The 20,181-nt window shown below is 54.3% G+C and overlaps 1 protein-coding gene across 1 annotated transcript in view; it reads right to left on the bottom strand.

The window, feature by feature from the left end:
- Positions 1 to 404: 404 nt before the first annotated feature.
- Positions 405 to 20,181, bottom strand: part of PREX1 (phosphatidylinositol-3,4,5-trisphosphate-dependent Rac exchange factor 1) — a 207,187-nt gene continuing 187,410 nt past the window's right edge. The window contains exons 29-41 of the mRNA XM_011929192.1: positions 19,102 to 19,184; positions 18,863 to 18,953; positions 16,394 to 16,522; positions 14,386 to 14,427; positions 13,138 to 13,358; positions 11,349 to 11,448; positions 8,927 to 9,070; positions 8,708 to 8,822; positions 7,156 to 7,222; positions 5,562 to 5,734; positions 3,987 to 4,089; positions 3,664 to 3,731; positions 405 to 2,077 (exon numbers count right to left, since the gene is read on the bottom strand). Coding sequence (XP_011784582.1) covers positions 2,035 to 2,077; positions 3,664 to 3,731; positions 3,987 to 4,089; positions 5,562 to 5,734; positions 7,156 to 7,222; positions 8,708 to 8,822; positions 8,927 to 9,070; positions 11,349 to 11,448; positions 13,138 to 13,358; positions 14,386 to 14,427; positions 16,394 to 16,522; positions 18,863 to 18,953; positions 19,102 to 19,184 — 1,379 coding nt within the window. The 3' untranslated portion in view covers positions 405 to 2,034. The remainder of the gene's footprint in view (positions 2,078 to 3,663; positions 3,732 to 3,986; positions 4,090 to 5,561; positions 5,735 to 7,155; positions 7,223 to 8,707; positions 8,823 to 8,926; positions 9,071 to 11,348; positions 11,449 to 13,137; positions 13,359 to 14,385; positions 14,428 to 16,393; positions 16,523 to 18,862; positions 18,954 to 19,101; positions 19,185 to 20,181) is intronic.

Genomic DNA, 20,181 nt, shown 5'->3' with positions numbered 1-20,181 from the left:
GTAAGTAAGCCACCCAGGAGGGGTGCGGAATTCCTGGGAAAATAGTTTTTCCTACCTTCACGATGAAATGGGAGCTCAGAATCCAGGGGGGAAAAAAAAAGCTGAAATATCAGATAAGGCCTGTTATTTTCCTGTATACCTGGGTCGCAGGCAATCTGTGCAACCTCGGGTAGTCCTCAGCAATCACCCCACAAGAGAAGCTGTGTCGCCCCATTATCAAGGCGGAAACTGAGGCACAGAGTGAAAACATCACTGACTTCGGGGTCGCTGGTTCAAGGCCCCTGAGACAGAGATCAGCACTGTGCTCCGTGAGGCTTTCAAAGCACGAGCTCATCCCCCAGTGACCCTGGACGCACCCGCCCCATGCCACCCACCGCAGATGAAGCAGATCACAGCCTCGTTCATTGTATTATAAACTGACTTTTAATAATAATAAAAAATCTATCATGAATTTAACGAGAAGAATCTGTACATTTTAAAGTAAACCAGTGCACAATGCGCTGGCCCTTTGGCCCTCCCCCGTTTCCCGCAGCAGGGCCAAAGCTGGTCCTCCTTTGTCTCTGATGCAAGTACAGTGACAAGGTCACTGCCTGCCATCCTGTATGCTGCAGCAAGAGGGGGAAGCGCGCCCTGGAGGGCAGGAGGCTCGGATGCTGATGCCGAGGGCTTCAGGCTCCCTGGCCTGGGGGCAGCAGGGAGCCCCCACCTGATCTCACCACCTGCCAGGGGGGACAGGTGTCCCCTCCCTTCCTCCCTAGCTGTGACCTTTCCCTGAAGGCATATGGAAGCTGGGGGAACAAACTGCCAAGGGGGCCCCATGTGGATCCCTCCTCCCCGGTGGGCAGGGTGGCTTCTTGTGCTCTGGCTGGTGATGTCCCAATCGCCCTGCTCTGAGAAGTTAACATCAAGAAAATAAATCACAGAAGCCACTGCCCGGTGTTTCCCAGCGGCCCTCTACCTGTATGACATGGCACCTCAGGTGGGGCTCAGTCCCCTCCGGCTCCAACCCTGGCCGGCCACCTCTCAGGCCCTTGTAGACAGTCACTCAAAGAGAGCGAGTTCTAACACCAGGAAACCGCTGGAGAACGGAGGGTGGGGGAAGGAATCACAGTCCATACCTAAAAACAACACCTTACAACCCTAATATTAACAAACAGGAAACACTGACATTTTAAAATTTTTCAATAATTTAGTTTTTCTTTTTTGCTCTTTTTTTAGTAGAGGTGGGAACAGTTATCAATACTACCTTCTCTTGGTCCCCTGTTAAGACAATATACTTTTCTTTGAAATTTAAAATGTCAAATATATAATCACACAACTTTAGAAAAAACAAATCTTGACAACACCAACAACAAAAAAAATCCCAAAATAAACCAGAGATTTCACGCCATATAAATAAAGTCAGAGCAAATCTCGTGCCCAGGGCTGGTGGCCCCAGTTCCAGGGGCGGTGATGTCCAGAGCTGGTGTGGCTCTCGGGGATCCTCCGGTAACAGGCGTGATGGAGGCCCCGTCTCTCCTTTCCCGACAGAGCCAAGTCTTTTCCAAACCCACCAAGCAGGTTAGTACAGGGTTAGGGTGCACCTGGAAGCTAAGATGAGAAGGAGGAGACACGTGTGGTCACCTGGAATGTGGACTGTGAAGGAAACCGGGGTTGCAAAAGTGCAAGTGGAACCATCCCAAGGGAGCCGGGGGGCCCATGTGGCCTGCACGATGTTCCCTTGGGTTCTGGGAACGCAGGAGCAGAAGCCCAGGCACCAGCTGCTCCCATCAGCTCTATGGGTCTCCAGCACCCCTCCAGCTTCCGGCAGGCATGTGGAGAATGGGCCGGTCCAGGGCCAATCAGCCAGCTCGTCGTCACAGAGAGGGTGGCCAGGCTTGTCCTGGAAGGAGCTGGTGGAGGACGCTGGGCAGGTCCCGGAACGGGCAGCCACGGAAGCCTCGGACCGTCTCTGGAGAAGGCCGGCGCTGCCCTGCTGTGTCCTCCCAGATCCCAGCTCCAGAGGCCGTGGCCCGGCGTGGGGCATCTGGGCGCTCAGAGGTCCCCGTCCACCGGCGGCTGGCAGAGGCGGTAGAGGCTGGGGATGGAGGCAAAGAGAATGAGGAGAGGCTGGGGCGGGCCAAGACCTATTTGTATTATTTCCATTTTTACTTGGATATGTAATTCATGCCCAGAAACACAAACTCACAGGTGTATGAAAGATGCAGAGAAAAATATCTGTATCGCCCACGCCTTGTGCCGGCTGCCAGGCCCCTCCCCACAGGCAGTCTCTGCCCACTCAGAGACTGGCATTTACAAATGAAGACGTGTCTATATGTGCACCTGTGCGTTCAGCTACGTGGGGGTGGGGCGCACATTCCACACTACTGGGGGCCAGCTGGCCACAGCACTCTACCCCTTACGCTGTTTCACTTCATCTATCCCGGGAACCTCTGTATGCAGAGATGGTTCTGGAGCCAGGGGACCAGACAGGAGGCTGCATGGTGTCCAGGCAAGCAGACCGCAATGCTGCACATGTGGTCTCATGTGGTCTGATGTGGTCAGAGTTCGGGCTCCAGGCCCGGACTGCCTGGGTTCAGAATCCCAGCTTTGCCATTTACTAGCTGTGTGACGTCGGACAAGATACTTAACCTCTCTGTGCCCCAGCGTCCCCACTTGCCAAGTGGGGATGACAACCAGACTTGGCTCACAGGGCGGCAGTTTGGATTAATGAGTCCACAGAGGGGAAGCGATTGGACAGTGCCTGGCACAGAGCAAAGGCCGTGAAGGTATTGAAAGGGATCACGTGCCACTCGTGAAACATAAACAAGGTGTGTGTGGAGCCCCCAGCGCCACAGCACGGCAGTGACTCGTCACCACTGGCAGCAGGTGTTGCCAGCACTCTGTAGTTACGTAAGACTTTGCTGCTGGGGGAAGCTGCCTGAAGGGTCCACGGAACTGTGGACTATTTTTACAACTTCTTGGGAGTCACATTATTTCAAAACAAGAGTTATTTAAAACTTGTGGGCAGATGACGACAGCAAACTAGGGCTGTGGAGACAGAGAGAGGATGAGACGGAAAAGACTTCATGATCCTAAAGGGCCTGCATGTGGCACCAAGAGGAAGCCTGAAAACCACGTCAAGAGAGAGCAGGATGGGAGGACAGGAGGTAACAGCACTCCCAGTGCCATGGCCTGGGCCCCGGCTGCTGTTCAGTTCGCAGTTCTGTAAATGACTAAAAGGTTAGCTTAGGTTGGATCAGCTAAAATCACAGCATTCTTAACTCCACCCCAGGTTAAAGCTGCTCAGGGGTCAGGGACTCAGGGTAGGGGGCACAGGGTGGGGGACACAGGGCATAGGACACAGGGTGGAGGGCACGGGGCGGGGGCTCAGGGCTGACGGGGCATGGGGCTGAGGGCACAGTGGTAGTGAGGTGGGAGGATGGCACAGAGCCACCGCCCATGGCACACCTGGGGGCCCGGCTCATCTTCCCAGTGGAAGCAGGAGCTCCTTCAGGAGGTGACATAGTTGTGTCTGTTGCTCCTCAAAGAGGTTCCCCATAAATAAGAGGGGAAGCCCCATCTGAGCATTAGGGGTTAGGCCAGGAACACGATGCCAAACCCAGGTCCGGGTCCTGGCCAGCTGGGAGGGGACCTGAAGGGGCAGACGAGGCAGCCACTCACCGCGGAGCACCCTGGGGCATCTGGTCCTTGACTCGCAGGTTTTTGGCCAGGATCTCCACCCTCGGGCCCTGGAAGAAGGAACCATCAGGCCGGGGCCTCTGCAGGTTCAGGGCACTTGAGGAAGCACACTGCGGGGTGGGGCTAGGGCCCAGAAGCTCAAGGACCTAGAAGCTAAAATCCTTGCTCCCCTCCAGATTCAGAGAAGGCTCAGGTCTGGGGCTGGTGGCTACAGTCCCAAGATAGGCCCTCATCCCACCCTGGCTGCAAGCATGCCACGCCCTCAGTCCAGGGTGCTGGGGGACCCTGTGGCCAAGTGGTCTCACCTGCTTCCGCATGATGTCTGTGGCCTGCATGATGCACTTGGGCAGCAGCCCATGGCTCCGTGCCAAGATGGCCGCCTGCTCCAGGGACACGCTCAGGGTGCTCCTGCAGTGGGGGAAGGAGGACAGCAGGGGAGGGGGGGGACAGTGGTGGGGGGAGGACAACGGGAGTCAGAGGACAGTGGGGGAGAGCTGGGGCAACTTCCCGTCCCTCCGAGGCCTCCCAGACCCAGTCCTGACCATCATGGCAGCACCTCCTCCTGCTGTCCCTCCCCGCTTGCTCCTCCTCCTCCAGGCAGCGGCCACCCTCACTCGCAGGTGCTCTGGTGCTTCCCCGTCTACAAAAGCCCTGTTGAGTTCCCTGTGACTTTCCCAGGGCCTCGCTCAGAGGAGAACTTTGTAAATATCTGCTGAGTGAATGGGGGACTCCCTGGAAGCCTCACGACTTGCCAGCTCAGTGGGGTCTGAGATGGACACATTGATTCACACCTCTCTGGGTTTCTCAACAGTTTTAGAAAGTGGATTCTATAGCAAGACCTCTGGGATTCCAATCCTGTCCCTCCAGGTAACTCCTCCATGACCCTGGGTAGATAAGTGAACCTCAGTTTCCCTATAAGGTAACTATGAAATAGGGAGCACAGTGGTGCACAGAGGACCCTGGCCCAGCTGGAGGGGCTGTCCTGGGAACCACAGGAAGCTGAGCAGCATCCTGGCCTCCACCCATTAGAGGCCAGGAGCTCCTCCCTCCCCCAAGTTGTGACAACCACAACTGTGTCCAGAGGTTGCCAAATGTTCCCCGGGGGTAAAACTGCTCCTAGGTGAGATCCCCTAAAATAGGCCCTGCTACCGCACTGGCAGAGGAAGATGGGAAGGAGTTGATCTGCATGGAACTCAACGACCTAGGAAGCAGGGAGCACTGGCCCCAAGAAACAGTTACTCAGCAAATGTTTCCTGAGCATCTGCCTCAGGCCAGGCACTGCTCTAGGCCCTGCGGAACAGCAGAGAACAAAAGGGGCCCCTGCCCTCCCAGATCCGGCCCTGCCCTGAGGGACCCAGGGAGGAAATGAATACACCAATGAGGCTGCTGTCTGCAGGGGTGAGGGCTGCAGAGGAAGAGAGGGTTGGGAGGGCACTGAGTCGGGAGCGAGCACGGTTTGTAACGGGAGGTCAGGAAGGACTGTGGAGAAGGTGACTCTTCCTCCCTGGGATGAGCAGTGGGGACAAAGAATGGAGGCAGGAGGCAGGAGGTAGGGGAGCCTCCAGTCAGGCCATTGCTGTTGTTAATATTGAACAAGGCTTCCGGCGGGACCACAGGGCACAGCTCTCATGCACATTCACCACGGCCTTAGAGCAGCAGGTGGCTCCACGGCCCTGCTAGGACCACCTGCTGCTGCCATCCCATTTCACAGACAGACAAACTGAGACGTAGACAGAGCCAAGGCCTTGTCGGGGCTCCACAGGCAATGGCAGAACCAGGATTGGAACCCAGCCTTCCTGCCTCCTTGCCACAGGCCCCCAAACTGACCAGAAGCTGGGCCAGCCCCTCCCGACACCCCGACTCAGCGGGCAGCAGCTCACCTCTGCATGCCCGTGCCACACATGACCATCTGGCAGGCCCCCAGGCGGTAGCAGAGCTCCGAGGAGATGGGGATGAGGCCGGCGCCCACGCTCCCGGCGGCACCAGGCTTCGGGTGGACAAAGGACTTCATGAGGCGGCAGAGCTCGTCCAGGGCATTGATGGGGCGGATGAGCTGTGGGGGCACCACACATGCCCGGGGAGTTGGAGGAGGTCCCCACAGCCGCTCAGCCCCCACCCGGCCCTCCTCCCCCACCATCTCCTTCTAATCCAGCTGTTCCTGCAGCTGCCTCCCAGCTCCCCCTCTGGGGATGACAATGCAATTCAATCTTCTATAACCTCTGCTCAAGAACCCTCTGTGGCGGCCGGGCGCGGTGGCTCAAGCCTGTAATCCCAGCACTTTGGGAGGCCGAGACGGGCGGATCACGAGGTCAGGAGATCGAGACCATCCTGGCTAACACGGTGAAACCCCGTCTCTACTAAAAATACAAAAAATTAGCCGGACGAGGTGGCGGCGCCTGTAGTCCCAGCTACTCGGGAGGCTGAGACAGGAGAATGGCGTGAACCTGGGAGGCGGAGGTTGCAGTTAGCTGAGATCCGGCCACTGCACTCCAGCCTGGGCGACAGAGCAAGACTCCGTCTCAAAAAAAAAAAAAAAAAAAAAAGAACCCTCTGTGGCTCCCCACTGCACTGCAAGCTGGCAGTCGGTGTTCACCATCTATTTCAGGACACGCTCTCAGCTGCCCAGGTGTGTCCCCAGCAAAACCTGAGGAAAGTGCCCTCTCCCAGCCTGTCAAGACCAACACAAGTGCCCCCTCTCCAGGAAGAGCCTTCCCTTCTGCCCCAGCATTCCCTGACCCCCACATCCAAGTGGTGGTTCACTAATGAGTTGTGCTGTGGGGACATGTGGGGATGTTCCGCCAGCCAGAGTGTTAAGTCCCAAATGGCTGTGCCCACCCTCCTCCCAGAGCCCCCAGCTCACAGCCCCAAGGCAGCACCCCAAAATCATCAGCACATTTGAGGCCTGCCTGAACCTAGAAAACCGCGAGACCAAAAGACATGCGCTGAGGGTCAGAGGCAAGGAGCCCAAGGAGCCCAAGGAGCCGAACTAACAAAGCCCCTCAGAGGGAGCTGCTCCGGGCTTGGGCCAACAGGGACATGTGGCAACATGGTCCCCAACAGCCAGATCTTCCCATTCCTCCAGAAAAGCTGGAAGCCTCCGTTTTTATGGGAAATCTTTTGATTTCTAAAGGTTGACAGCAAATTTGAAACACACAAAATGAAAAGAATGCCATACAGGTTACATCTGTCATAAGGTCCAGGCTCCAGCCTCAGAGAAATGCCATGGTTAATAAGGGAGACTGGAGTGGCAGAGATGGGCGGGTGCCAGCGAAAATAAATCATCCCAGGAAGTCGGGGAATGACGAGGAAGCTATCGTGGAAGACTTCCTGGAGGAGGAGAGACTGCAGGGTCTCAAGGGCTTCTGGGCTAGAATCTGCTGGGGCACAACCCTGAGCCTGTCGGCTGAGTCCTGACTCCTGAGCACCCCACCCTGCCCAAGCTCCCTGCAGCAGAAGGAGGGCAGGTGGACATACCTGGTCTATCTTTACTGCCGTGGTGCTGGCATCCGTGGGCAGATTAGACCGCTCCAGGTAAAATGCCCTGCGAGAGAAAGATGGGGATGAGGCGGGGGCCACCACACCCACCATCCTCCTGCCCCTACCCGGGTCCCAACTCCTGCAGCCACTGTGACTCCGCCCTCTGCCAACCCTCAGAAGGAAATCCCTGAGAGCACCTGTAGGCTGTGCTCACCCACAGGCACCTGTTCCTACAACAGCCGGGGGGAAACGGGCCTCCTAGGCACTCCTCCAATACCACCCCTCCCTGCCTGCCCGTCCACAGCAGCCCCCAGCCCTCTGCTCCTCAGGCCCTGGTCCTGCTTTTTCTCTCTTCTGAGTATTTCTCACCACTTGGCGCCTCATGGCTCTGGGCTTACTGGTTTATCGTTCGTTTCCCCCTCCAGAACAGGGGTCTGCGAACTTCTTCTGTGAAGAGCCCAACGGTAAATATTTTAGGCTTTGTGAACAAGAGAGTCTCGATCGCAGCCGCTCAACTCTGCCATTGCAGCACGAAAGCAGCCACAGAAGATGCAAAAATGAGGGAATGCAGCTGTGTGCTAATAAAACTTGATTTACAAAACAGGGAGCCAAGGTGGGCCGGATTCAGACAACCCTTGCTCTAGAGTATGAGCTCCATGAAGAACAGGACTTTGTTTTGCTCACTGCAGATTCCCAAACAAGCACCCAGAACAGTGCCTGGCCCACAGGAGGCCTCAACATGTGCTGAACGAAGTGATGAATAAAGCATCACACAGGCAGGACTCAGAATATTCCACAGATGGCGCAGAACAGACTGGTGACAGCCCTGATCAATTCAAGCAGATGCCAGTTTTCAGTAACTGGGCTGGATGCTTTCTCTGAGCAAACGAGTGAAGCCTCATTTTCCCACTTCCAAATGATGAAGCCCAGACCCATACTTGTCTCCCTGGGCTCTTAATTCTCGGCCTGCCTCTGTCACAGAGGGAGGTGGTGTGACACACACAGGAAGGCCATGGGGGAGGGTGACGGGAGTAGGAGCTGCAGAACTTAGAAGCTGCCTCCCAGAACCCGTGCCTTCCTCCTGGTGCCACCTGGTCCCTGCTCTCACCCCTTCTCCCTTGGGGTTCTCTTCTGAGCAGCCAAGACCCTGCAAGCCGCACTAATTACTCACAGGCCCAAGAGTCCCAGGGTCCCCTGTCCTAGCTCCCACCCTCTGCAGAATGAAGCCGGCTCCTCTCAGTAGGAAGGACCCCCTTTGGAACCAAACAGACCCCACCCAGTTCAAAACTCAGCCACTGCCTGGCTGCGTGGCCTTGGGCAAGTGTGTACGCTTTCTTGGCCTCCCTCGCCTCCTCTGTAAAGTGGGATCCATGGCCTATTGCCATGAGAATCTCATGCAGGCCAAGAGTCCTGTCGCACAGTAGGTACTCAAGAAAGGGTGTGTGGCCCGCTGCCCATGCTGGGGGTCCGTCTGGCACCTCCATGCTAACGCCCACTCCACGTGGAGGTTTCCTGACTCCTGCTCCCAACAGGGACCCCAGGCAGATACCTGAGTTTGCGGTAATACTGCTGAACTTTCTCCAGGGACTGCGCATTGATCTCCTGCTGCAAATCCTCCGCGGCCTGGCTGCCTGGAGAAGGCAGCCCCTCCACGTTCTCCAGCGCTGGGAGGAGAGATGTGGCGGGTGGGCAGGCGGTTGGGAGCTGGTGTGTTTAGCGGCCTTGGCTCAGCCCCCGTGGTCCTCCCTGCCCCAGGCCTGAAGCTCACCTTTCGTGAATAGCGCCGTGTGCAGCCTCAGGCTGGCCCCACCCTCCAGGCGGGAGGGCAGCTTGGAGAAGTGGTAGCTGTCGAGGTAGAAGACGACCTTCAGCGCCTGCCGGCTGCCCTCAATGTGGTAGAAGACATTGGTGTCTGCGGGAGGACATGGGGCAGGGTGACTCACCACCGAGGCCCAGGCCAGGGGAAGCCCTGGCACACCTCTCCAGAACAGCTGGCACTTCTCTGCCCTCAGGTCCAGGGGGGCACCCTGGGACCTCCCTGGAATCCCGACTCTACAGGGGTAGCCTCAGACCTCCCTGCCCTCCTGCCCTCTAGGGACAGCCTCCAACAGCCCTTCCCTCTCACTCTCCAAAGAACTGCAGCTGACACCTCCCTTTTGCCTGTTCATCAGCTCCTAGTTCCGCTGCTTAATTCTTGAACCTGATGTGGACTCTGCCTAGCTAGGGGGTCCACAGCATTTGGGGTCACAGCTTCCCCAGTGCTCCTTGTACCCTCACACGGTAGCCCAGGGCCCGTGTCTGGGAAAAGCTGCCCTCAAACGGGACATGCCTCTGATTCACAGCCAGAAGGAAGCGCTTAGGGCAGGGAGGGCAAAATATGGTACCCAGACCCCATTCTGCACCCATGGCAGACATCACTCATCGATCAAAGCGCTGCCCAAGCCAATCTCAGCCTGGAGACAAGCAGCTGCTGCCAATCAATTCCAGTTGCTACTCAAAGAGAACCTGCCCTTCCTCTAGACTCTAGTCCATGTATTTTCAGCAGGACAGATACTGTCCCCAAGGAGGTGAAAACACTTTCCTCTTTTAATGTATAATAAGCACCAGATGCACAGATAAACAGACATAAGATATATCCATAGTATTAAAATTTCACGGGGGTGCAGCAATTAGGAAAAATTGACTAAAAAGGTTTTTTATGAAATTAAATGAAATTTAATGAAATGAAAAAATTGAGAAACACTAATCCAGTGCCTGGTTCCTGATTAAACCCACACGCCTCAGAAGCCCCTGGAGGGCTTTCAGCACACAGGCCTCTGGGCTCCCCCTCCAGAGTTTCTGAGGCCCTAGTTCTGGCTGGGCCGGAGAATCTGCCTTTCTATCAAGCCCCCAAGTGCTGCTGGTCCAGGGGCCATGCTCTGAGAACCCCTGCTCTCAGAAGCAAGCCCAGCAGTTCCCAGCCCTGGCTGCACATCCAGGCTATCCAGCACCCAGGCCCCGCCCCACGAACTGATCAGAATCGCTAGGGCCCAGGGCACCGGGATTGTTGCCAAGCTCCCTCGATGATTCCAGAGTGCAAGCAGGGCTGAGATGCACTGGGCTAGACTATGAGCTCCAGGAGGGCAAGAATGACGACTGTGTTACATGGCCCAAAACGCAGCCTGACACATATGATGTGCTCATAATTATGGACATGTAAATGGATGGATGGATGATGGTTAGTTGGATGGATAGATGTTTGTTTGGATGGAACGATGGATGAATAGATGCATGGATGGATGGATGGATGGATGGATGATGATTGGATGGATGGATGTTTGGATGGATCAATGGATGAATGGATGGATGGGATGGATGGATGGATGGGTGGATGGATGGATGGATGGATGCATGCATGGATGGATGGATTCATGGATGGATAGATGCATGGATGGATGGACTCATGGATGGATGGATGGATGGATGCATGGATGCATGGATGGATGGATGGATGGATGGATGGTTGGATGGATGCATGGGAGGATGGATTGATGCATGCATGCATGGATGGACGGACAGATGGACGGCTGGATGGATGGACAGTTGGACGGATGCGTGGATGGACAGATGCATGGATGGATGGATGGATGGATGGATGGTTGGATGGATGCATGGCTGGATGGATTGATGCATGCACGCATGGATGGACAGATGGATGGACGGAGGGATGGATGGATGGATAGATAAATGGGTGGGCAGGTGGAAGGATGAGTGGAAAATACAAACAGAGACAAAGAAAGAAAGAGAAAGGGGAGAAAGGGTGGAGGAAGGAGAGGAGAGGACAAGAGCAAGGAAGGAAGGGAGGATGGAACTTAATTACTGTACTTAATTAAGCCCTTTAAAAATCTTAACAAGTCTTCACATCTCTAGGGAAGAATTTTATTAAGAATTGAGCAGTAGTGTCATTCTCTTTTAAGAGCTATTGGAGATAGCTGGGTTCATACAAAAAGAAACCCCTCTTTTTCCATGTATGCCCCAAAGTTCAGCTCTCACACTCATGTTGGAGGCATGAGATTTCACAGCACTGAGTACTGAGCTCACCTTGGGCAGCTGGCCCCGAGGCAGGGGAAGGACACTGTGACCCCAGAGAGCTGTCCCTTCCACCCCAGGACCCCAACTCTCACAGTGGAGGGGTGGCAGAAATCACTCACTGGCCACATAGTTCTCATCCAGCTGCTTAAAGGAGAAGGTGACATTGTCCAGCTCTGACAGGGTCACCCAGACGTCCTCCAGCATGGTCCGTTCCTCCTTCTGCAGGAAGAAGACAGCGCGGAGGAGTCTCAGACGCCAATCCTACCTCAGGGTTTCCTATCAAGATGCTGAATTCAACTCTAGTTGGCACTCCAGACTGTGGGCCCCCTGGGTGCCAGGTCCTGACCGTGACTCTCCAGAGTGGATGTGAAATCATGGTGTGCTCTGTGGCTTGTCCTGCACCTTCAAGGGTCACAGAACCCATCTCTGCCTTCATTCGCTGAGTGCTCCTAGGAAAGTCACTGCCTCTCCTGCCTGGACCACCAACCAGGCTTCTAAACTTAACCTTCTCAAACCTAACACACTCAAATAAAAATCCCCAATTCCTTCCTCAACCTCCCCCAGTCAGTCCCATGTCAGCAAATAGCAGCAGCATTCACTCAGTCATCCAAGATCCAAACCTTTGACTTCTCAGTTTCTCTCCTGCTCACCCTGGGCCTGGTCCATCACCAAGTCAGATGGGTCGCCACTAAAACCTCCTCTAGACCCACCCACCTCCCTCCAGCTTCCCGGCCACCACCTGGGTTCAAGGGTCCACCGTCTCTCACCAAGATGACACCAGGTTTCCCTTTTGCCACTCTCTGCTCACAAACAATACATCCTACACGTCCTGTTTTGAAAACTTAACCCAAATTATATCACTCACCCAGCTCAAAGCCTCTGAACAGCTCCTCTGCTTCCAGAATAAAGTCTCAGGCCCTACAGATAGGTCCCCCCATCTGCCCAGTCCCCTGCCGCTCCCCTCTGGCCACACTGGCTGCTCTCTGGGGCCTTGGTACACACTGGTCTCTTTGCCCTGCACAATCCTCCTCACACTGTCTGCCTGGATGGCTGAGGTCTCAGCTCAAGCATCACCGCCTTACATAGCCTGTCTCTGAAACCACCTCATCTAGGGTACAGCACCCGCCAAGCTTCCTGCAGAGCTTCCCTTCTCTCCACCTCCCTTCCCTCCTCCGTTCTTTCTTCTTCTCAAGCTGCTTCCCCCAACTAGAAAGTCAGCTTCAGGCCCCCAGGGCCAGCTCAGGGCCTGGCACATCGTGGTGTTTGGAGAATGAAGGAACTGGGCCTAGCGTCCCCATGTGAGAAGAGGAAGGGGAGGGCTGAGTGTTCCCTGCTTCCTCCCTGGGCCCCAGCTTGTGCATTCTGGGAATCAAGTGACAGCCAATCTCCCACCAGGCAGGCACCTCGTGCAGCAGCAGCCGGCAGAGGATGCTCCAAGGCCAGGCCTCCCCACTAGCCAGTGGCAGGGGCTCCAGGAGCCAGCCTCAGAGGCACGGGTGACTCTCGGGGCCCTGGCTGGATGTGCAGGAGCATGTCTGGCTTCCACCACCCCACTCCCACCTCAGGCCCTCAGTTGTCACAACCAAAAATGTCTCCAGACATTGCCAAGTGTCCCCTAGTGGTGAAACTGCCCTGGGCTGACACCTGCTCGTATGTAGCATGGATTCTATTACCTCTGTGTGCCTCCTTCCCTCCCACTGGGAGAGAAGATCCCTGGGTACAGGGACTCTGTTTTGTTCACTGCTGCACCTTCAGTGCCCATAAAACAGCACACAGGTGCTCAACAAATCGCGGCTGCGAGAATGATGAGATCTGGGGAGCCTGAGTGAGTGGGCAGGCGCTCCCTCGCCCCGGCCTGGGCGGGCACCAGCAGGTGGGCCAGCGGGGCCGCCCTGCCGCCCCACTCACCACTGCGGCCGGCGAGAGCAGGGACTGGCAGTGCAGCAGGACGCCCGTGGCCGCCACCTGCTCCAGCCACTTGCGGCTGGCGTCGCGGCTGCTCTCCTCGTACTCGCCATTGTTGTTGTAGCGGTAGCCCAGGGCCGCCAGCAGCTGCTCGGAGAAGGTGCACACGGTGGCCACCAGGGCCTGGCAGAAGATCGCGTCTCGGCGCAGCTGCAGCTCTGTGTCTGGGGGCAGAGGGCAGGGGGCCTCGCTGGAGGGGTGCTCCCGCGCCACCAGGAGGCCCACACCCCAAACCCCTGGGTCCAGGACCCCTCATGGAACCCCCAGCAAAGGGCGAACAATAGGTCAGAAATTACTTTTTGGTGGACATCCCAGCCACCAAAAACCAATTCCACAAAAATCAGTTCTCCAAAACGCAAGCCCATTGGCCAAAACTGTTCTCTCAGTGACTCATCTGCCTGCTTTGAAAACCAACCAACCAAAGAAACACCTTGTGATTTTCCTAAGGGTTTCCCAAGACCCTCACCCTCAGCCATTTCTCCTCTCATTACGGGCTTCCTTGGCCTTGGCCAGTAGAATGCCAATGGTGCCAAGCTCTTCTGCCAAGCTCCACGTGTTCAGAAATGCAATTTAGCATTTTCTCTACACTGGAGAACTATGCTCTCTTCCTCCCCCCAGCTTTGCTCTTGCCCCTGTCCTTGGCCATGCCATGGTTTGAGGAACTGGCCAGTTTCAAGCAATTGCTCTCTCAGCGTCCCAATCTTCTGGAATGAATCATTTCCCTGGCCGGCTTCTGGCCAGTGAGTTTTCAGTGACCAAATTTGACCCAGATCCTACAGTAGCACCCCCTTGGCTGAGAACTTCTGGAAAGAAGAGAGGGATAGAGAAGGTCTCCAAGATTCTCCCACTACCTCCTCCCGCTTCCTCTTCCCCACTCTCCGCTGGGTGGAAGCCCCAGGCTGGGGCTGAAGGCTCAACTGGCACAGGCCCCCCTAACATTGTCCTCTATCCCAGGGCCCTGTCAACATCTACCCAGGCCTGGGCAGTGCCACAGGACAGGGCTCCTGGCTCCAGTGCCCTGAGACTTGTCCCTTGGACACACGAGGAAGAAGCAAGTTTCAAGTAGATCTTGGAGGGGCTCCAGGCCAAAGCGTTGCCTCCCCGAGTCCAGGCCCTGAGGGCATGGATGGTCAGCTTTGGGCGGTGGAGGAGGCTGGGCATGTGCCCCCCACACACCTTTAAAGCCCTCACCTGTGCACTTCAGCAAGGCCAGGAGCAGCTGGTTCTTCCCATCTGGAAGGAGAAGGGAGAGAGAAACGGGGACAGGCTGGGACGGTGCAGCAAGAGGTGAGGGCAGGACCCAGACCCTCCCCATGGCACCTCCCAAGGTGCTCTGACCCTTCACAGGAAAGCCCTGGCACCAAGGCTGTGCTCAAGGAGGTTTTATAGATTGTTAGGTGAACGCCAGGAACCCCTGACCTTGGGCAGTAGAACCCCAACCATAAGGCCCATCTGTACATGCAAGCTGCGGACACAGGGGGAACCAGCCCCTTTAACCCCTGGGCCACAGCCCCTGCCCCACAGCTTGTTCACATAAGTATGCGCACACTCACATGTACAACCTACGTACACATGTATCCAGACATACACTCACACATCAACACACAACCAAGTGCATGCCACACACAGAGACACATATACTCATACACAGACTCACATATGTACGCACAGGCACCCACACAAGCACACACAGCAGACACCCAAGTGCACACCACATACGTGCACTCGCATGCAGACTCACATACATATGTACACACAAACAGGTACACATGCATCCACACAGACACACAAACAACAGACGCACAAGTGCACACATAAGACACAGACACACGCTCCTAATAGCCTCACATACATATTGTCATCCTACATGGGTACGGTCTATCCTGCAAAAGAAAGTTCATTTCTTCCAGGCCGAACATCCTGGTCTCTTTTCTTCAAAAGATGCTCCTTGGCCCAGAAAGGGCTTAGAAAGATGTGGAAGGGCTTTGGATTTGGTTTCTTGGGGTGCCTTCTTCCCAGGGAGGACTGCAGGACTCAGGGCTGGGCAGGGTAAGAACGAGAGCAGCTGCGGTGGTGCGTGCTTGTCAGGACTCACCATGTCAGACACCAGGCCAGGACTCACCACGCCAGGCAGCCAGGCCAGGACTCACCATGCCAGGCAGCCAGGGCACTGAGCACATGACCTGTGCTGACTCACTTAATCCTCCCGACCACACGGGAGGGAGGTGGCGCTGTGGGCACATTTGACACAGGAAGGAGCTAAGGCCAGAGGCTTCAAGGAACTCGCCATGATCGCACAGCCAGTAAGTGGGTGAGCTGGGATTCAAGCCCTGGTGGTCTGGACCCAGAGTCGATGCTCTTCACCAGTTACACTTTTGGAGAACAGGACAGATCAGAAGCAGCAGAGACTCCAACTCAGAGGCTGCTGTTCCCCGGGGAACAGCCCAGAGTCCTCTAATCTCCCACTGTCCTGGTCAAACATATCCCTCGTTCGCATCCTTCTAACCCAGGAGTCTCAGACACAAAAGCCAGCAAGGGCCAGGCAGGTGACATAAGACGCGTGGAGCAGACGCCAAGCCACAGGGAGCAGTGGAGACTGGGGTGCACTAGAAAGCACCTTGGCCCCACGTACAGAGAACGGCCACCACTCCTCTCCACCAAGGTAGGATGGGAGGCTGGGCCTGGAATCACCAGATCTTCTGGTTATTCAAGAGTAGCCGGAAATCCAAGTTTTTATGTGAGAACCTTTGTCAAGCTGGCAGCAGAGTCACAGTTTTTGCTGCTGCAGCATCAAAACCTATCTGTGGGCCCGAATCTGGTCAGTGGGCTACCAGCCTGCGTCCCTCCTACCCTGATAATAACAGGAACACACACATCCACTGTTTTGGAAGCTGAGAAAGACCAGGTTCAGCCTTTTCAGCCTCCAAAATCAGGGCTTTGTTTAGTTTGGTTTTGTTTCTATTTTTTGTTTTGGTAGAGACAGGGTCTATGTTGCCCAGGCTGGTCTCAAACTCCTGGGCTCAAGTCATGTCCTGCCCAGAGCAGGACACTCAGCTGACAGAGGGCATCACTTCTCTTGTCCTCTCCCTGGGCATGGAGAAACAGGGGTCGCAGAGCTGGATCCATTCTTGATTCTCTCATTCCACACCAAAGGCCACGGCCCCCTCCCCACCATGATGCACCCTCCCTGCCCACTGACCTTCCACGTATCTCTGAATGTTGTCCACCAGGGTCTTGATGGAGTTGGGGAGGTTCCAGGGGTCCTCCTGGATGCTGATCTGGATCAGGCTCCGGCCACGGATTGTACACTCTTCTTTCTGTTTAAACTCTGGGGCAGGAAAGTGGCATGAGGGCCAGGGAAGGGACGGAGGTAGCTTTGGAGAATGGTGGCACAAAGGCCTATGTCCCATCACAGATCCCAGAGCTCATAATCCTAGATCAAGGGAGCTGGCAGGACTCCTGGGCATTATCTGGTCCACAGAGGGTAAGTGTGCTACTATGTCATGGTACCACACCCATGGCAGACATCACTCATCAATCTCAGCACTCCTGCCTGCTCTCTGAGACCAGGATTCCCCACAGCTACCTCCAATCCAGTGCAGACCTCACAAATCAATCATGGCTTTCCTTTCATCTAAACCTGGATGTTGTAGCCACAGAAGGATTCTCAGGAACTACCTCCTCACAGCCACAACCAATTGAGATGGCACGTGAGTTCTAACCCTTTCCCTACACAGAGGAGGAAGCTCACATACAGAGTGGGAAAGTGACATGCCTTAAGTCACATAACTGGGCAGCTATAGCACTGGGACTTGCCTCTGGCCCCACCATTCAGACGCCAGGAAGACAAAGGCCCCTGCAAAAGACAAAGGCCTCTTTCCTCCCGCAAGGTCCCAGTTTCTGAGATATTTGTGGGTTTGCTGTTTCTGCTTTCTGAGGTCCATCCCTGAAAGCTGATCCTGAGACAGCAGAACGTGCAGCTGAGCTGGGGAGCCCCAAGTCCTCACCACTTCCCACTCTTTCTTGGTGGCAAGAAAGGATGCCCATCTGCATTTCTATCTCCTACAATCTCACTGGGAGCTCCTTGAGGTCAGGGCAGTATCAAATTCATCTCAGGGTCTCCAGTGCCCAGTACAAGGCCTGGCACAAGCTGGTTCTGGGAAATTATTTACTGGATGTACAGAAGCATGAATAGACAGGCAGATGGGTGAATGGATGGGTAGAAGGGTGAAAGAGTGGGCACATGGATGGAAGGAGGGAAGGATGGATGGATGGACAGACAAGCGGATGGATGGATGGATAGGTGGGTGGATGGATGGATAGATGGTGAGTGGGTAGCTGGGTGGATGGGTGGGTGGATGGATGGATGGATCAATGGGTGGATGGGTGGATGAGTGGGTGAATGGATGGATGGATGGCTAGATGATAAACGGATGAGTGGATGGATGGATGGGTGGGTGGGTGGAGGGATGGATGGATGGATGGATCGATTGATGGTGGGAGGGTAGATGGCTGGATGGATGGATAGTATGTTGGGTGGATGAGTAGGGTGGGTAGGTGGGTAAATGGGAGGAAAGGTAGGTGGGAGAATATACGAAATTTCAATCCTTTTCTCTCAATCATTTCAAGAAGAAAGTCTCAATTTGGTGCTGGTAAGCCCTTAACACTTCTTTAATTCACAAATCCCTCTCTTAAATGAAGAACAAGGAGCCCTTGGTAGGCAACAGTGCCTAACTGCAGTGTAATGATATTTTGTTGCTGTTGTTCGCATTTAATTTATCATTATGGTTTATCACAAATTTTTGGCATATTATACTGGCTTTTCATATATAGGTTGTTCAATAAGGTCCTTTCAAAATTAAGAGCAATACTTTTTGAAAAGTGACATCAATAATAAGAAAAAAATGAGTATGGTTTAAAAGACATGAAGGAAGACTGGGCACAGTGGCTCACGCCTGGAATCCCAGCACTTTGGGAGGCCAAGGCAGCAGGATCACTTGATACCAGGAGTTCACAACCAGCCTTGGCTACAGGGCAAAACCATGCCTCTACAAAAATAAAATAAAATAACATAACATAACATAACATAAAATAAATAAAATAAAATAAAATAAAATAACATAACATAACATAACATAACATAACATAACATAAAATAAAATAACATAACATAAAATAAAATAAAATAACATAAAATAAAATAAAATAATAAAAAATAAAAAATTAGCCAGGAGAAGTGGCGTGCACCTGTAGTCCCAGCGACTTAGGATAGGAGGCTGAGTTGTGAGGAAAACTTGAGCCTGGGAGGTCAACGCTGCAGTGAGCTGTGATCACACTATTGCACTCCAGCGTGAGTGACAGAATGAGACCCTTTCTCCAAAAAACAAGACGGAAAGGAAGGGAACGGAACGGAAAGGAAAGGAAAGGAAAGAAAACCAAAAGAAAAAGGAAAAGAACCATTCTTGGCTCAGAGTCTACAAAAACAGGCCACGGGCTGGATATGCCCCAAGGGCTAAAATCACTGTCCTCTGGATGATCCCCACAGTCGTTCAGCAGTAGAGGGGCAGAGCTGAGCATGAGCCCAGGCATCCCCCACCCTCCCCCCGACCCCCGTCTAACACCCTTCCCCATCACAGGCTGTCTCCTTGGATGCTGGCTATCCCCTCACCTTGTAAGCTGTGGTTCATGGGGAAATGCCTGGTTTCTTCAAAAGCCCGGCTCATGACTGGTCCCTTGAGGAGAGCATTGATGGAGTCCACCTGGGTGGCAAGAAGCCCCGGGTTGGTTTGGGCCCCATGGCCCTGCACATTGCAGATGTCTGGGACCCACAGCCCCCGGGTCACGGGCCTTCCCCAGGTGTGACAGGAGGAACCCAAAGTTGCACCAGGAGTGGGGCAAAGTTCCTACCTGGTTAAAGAGGTGCTCCAGGCAGCCATGAAGCTTGTCCTGCTTGTCAGATGGGATTCGCATGTCACAGGGCAGCTCATCTCCTTGGCGGGAGGTAGAAGTAACAGCCATCAGTCATTCCTGCCCCACCTCACACCATCCCCAGCACTTTCCCAAGAAGGGGATACAGCTACAGAACTCCAAACCCACAGGGGATCTGGAGTCTGAAGACCAGGTCCTGGCTGTGAGCCACAGGGAAAATCGCCTGACCTCTCTGAGCCTCAGTTTCTTCATCTGCAAAATGGACAACAGGCACTAACTAACGCATGACAAGATTGTGAAGCACTGCTTTTTGTAAAGCACTGATTGTAAAGCACTGTTTCCATTCTGCAAATGAGGGACTGAGGAACAGACAGAAGGAACTGGATGCCACGTATCCTGATTCCTTGCCCAGTTGGTTCAGTTACATCAGCTGTCACACCCAACTCCTTCCTAGAGGCTCCTGGGGCCAGTTTGTGCAGCTGACTGTCTTAGGTGATGAAATACGTATCTAAAGTTCAGCAATTTCTTCCATTGTACTTGAGCTTCTTTTTCTTCTGTTCATTGAAGTATAATTAAAATTAAATTGTTATGCACAGACTATCTCTGAAAGGACACACAAGACTGTAGTGACAGTGGGAACAGCAGTGACAGCCTGAGAACCAAGGGTTTTGGGGGAGACTTGTCACCGTGCACCCTCTGGGGCCTTCTGAATTATGCACCATGTGGATACACAACCCAACTTGCAAAATGAACTGCTTTGAAGTCTGAAGTAAACAAGACTAAAATAAAAAGCAATTTCAGGCTTTCAGTAATGCCTTTAATCCCAGAAATTTGGGAGGCCTGGGCAGGCGGATCACAAGGTCAAGATATCGAGACCATCCTGGCCAATATGGTGAAATCCCATCTCTACTAAAAATATAAAAATTATCTGAATGTGGTGGCAGGCACCTGCAGTCCCAGCTACTCAGGAGGCTGAGGCAGGAGAATCGCTTGAACCCGGGAGGTGGAGGTTGCAGTGAGCTGAGATTGTGCAAACTCCAGCCTGGCGACAGAGTGAGA

This window comes from Colobus angolensis, unplaced genomic scaffold, assembly GCF_000951035.1.
Source record: "Colobus angolensis palliatus isolate OR3802 unplaced genomic scaffold, Cang.pa_1.0 Scaffold8, whole genome shotgun sequence".
Classification (NCBI taxonomy): Eukaryota; Metazoa; Chordata; class Mammalia; order Primates; family Cercopithecidae; genus Colobus; species Colobus angolensis.
This window is presented reverse-complemented; position numbering and strand designations above follow the sequence as displayed.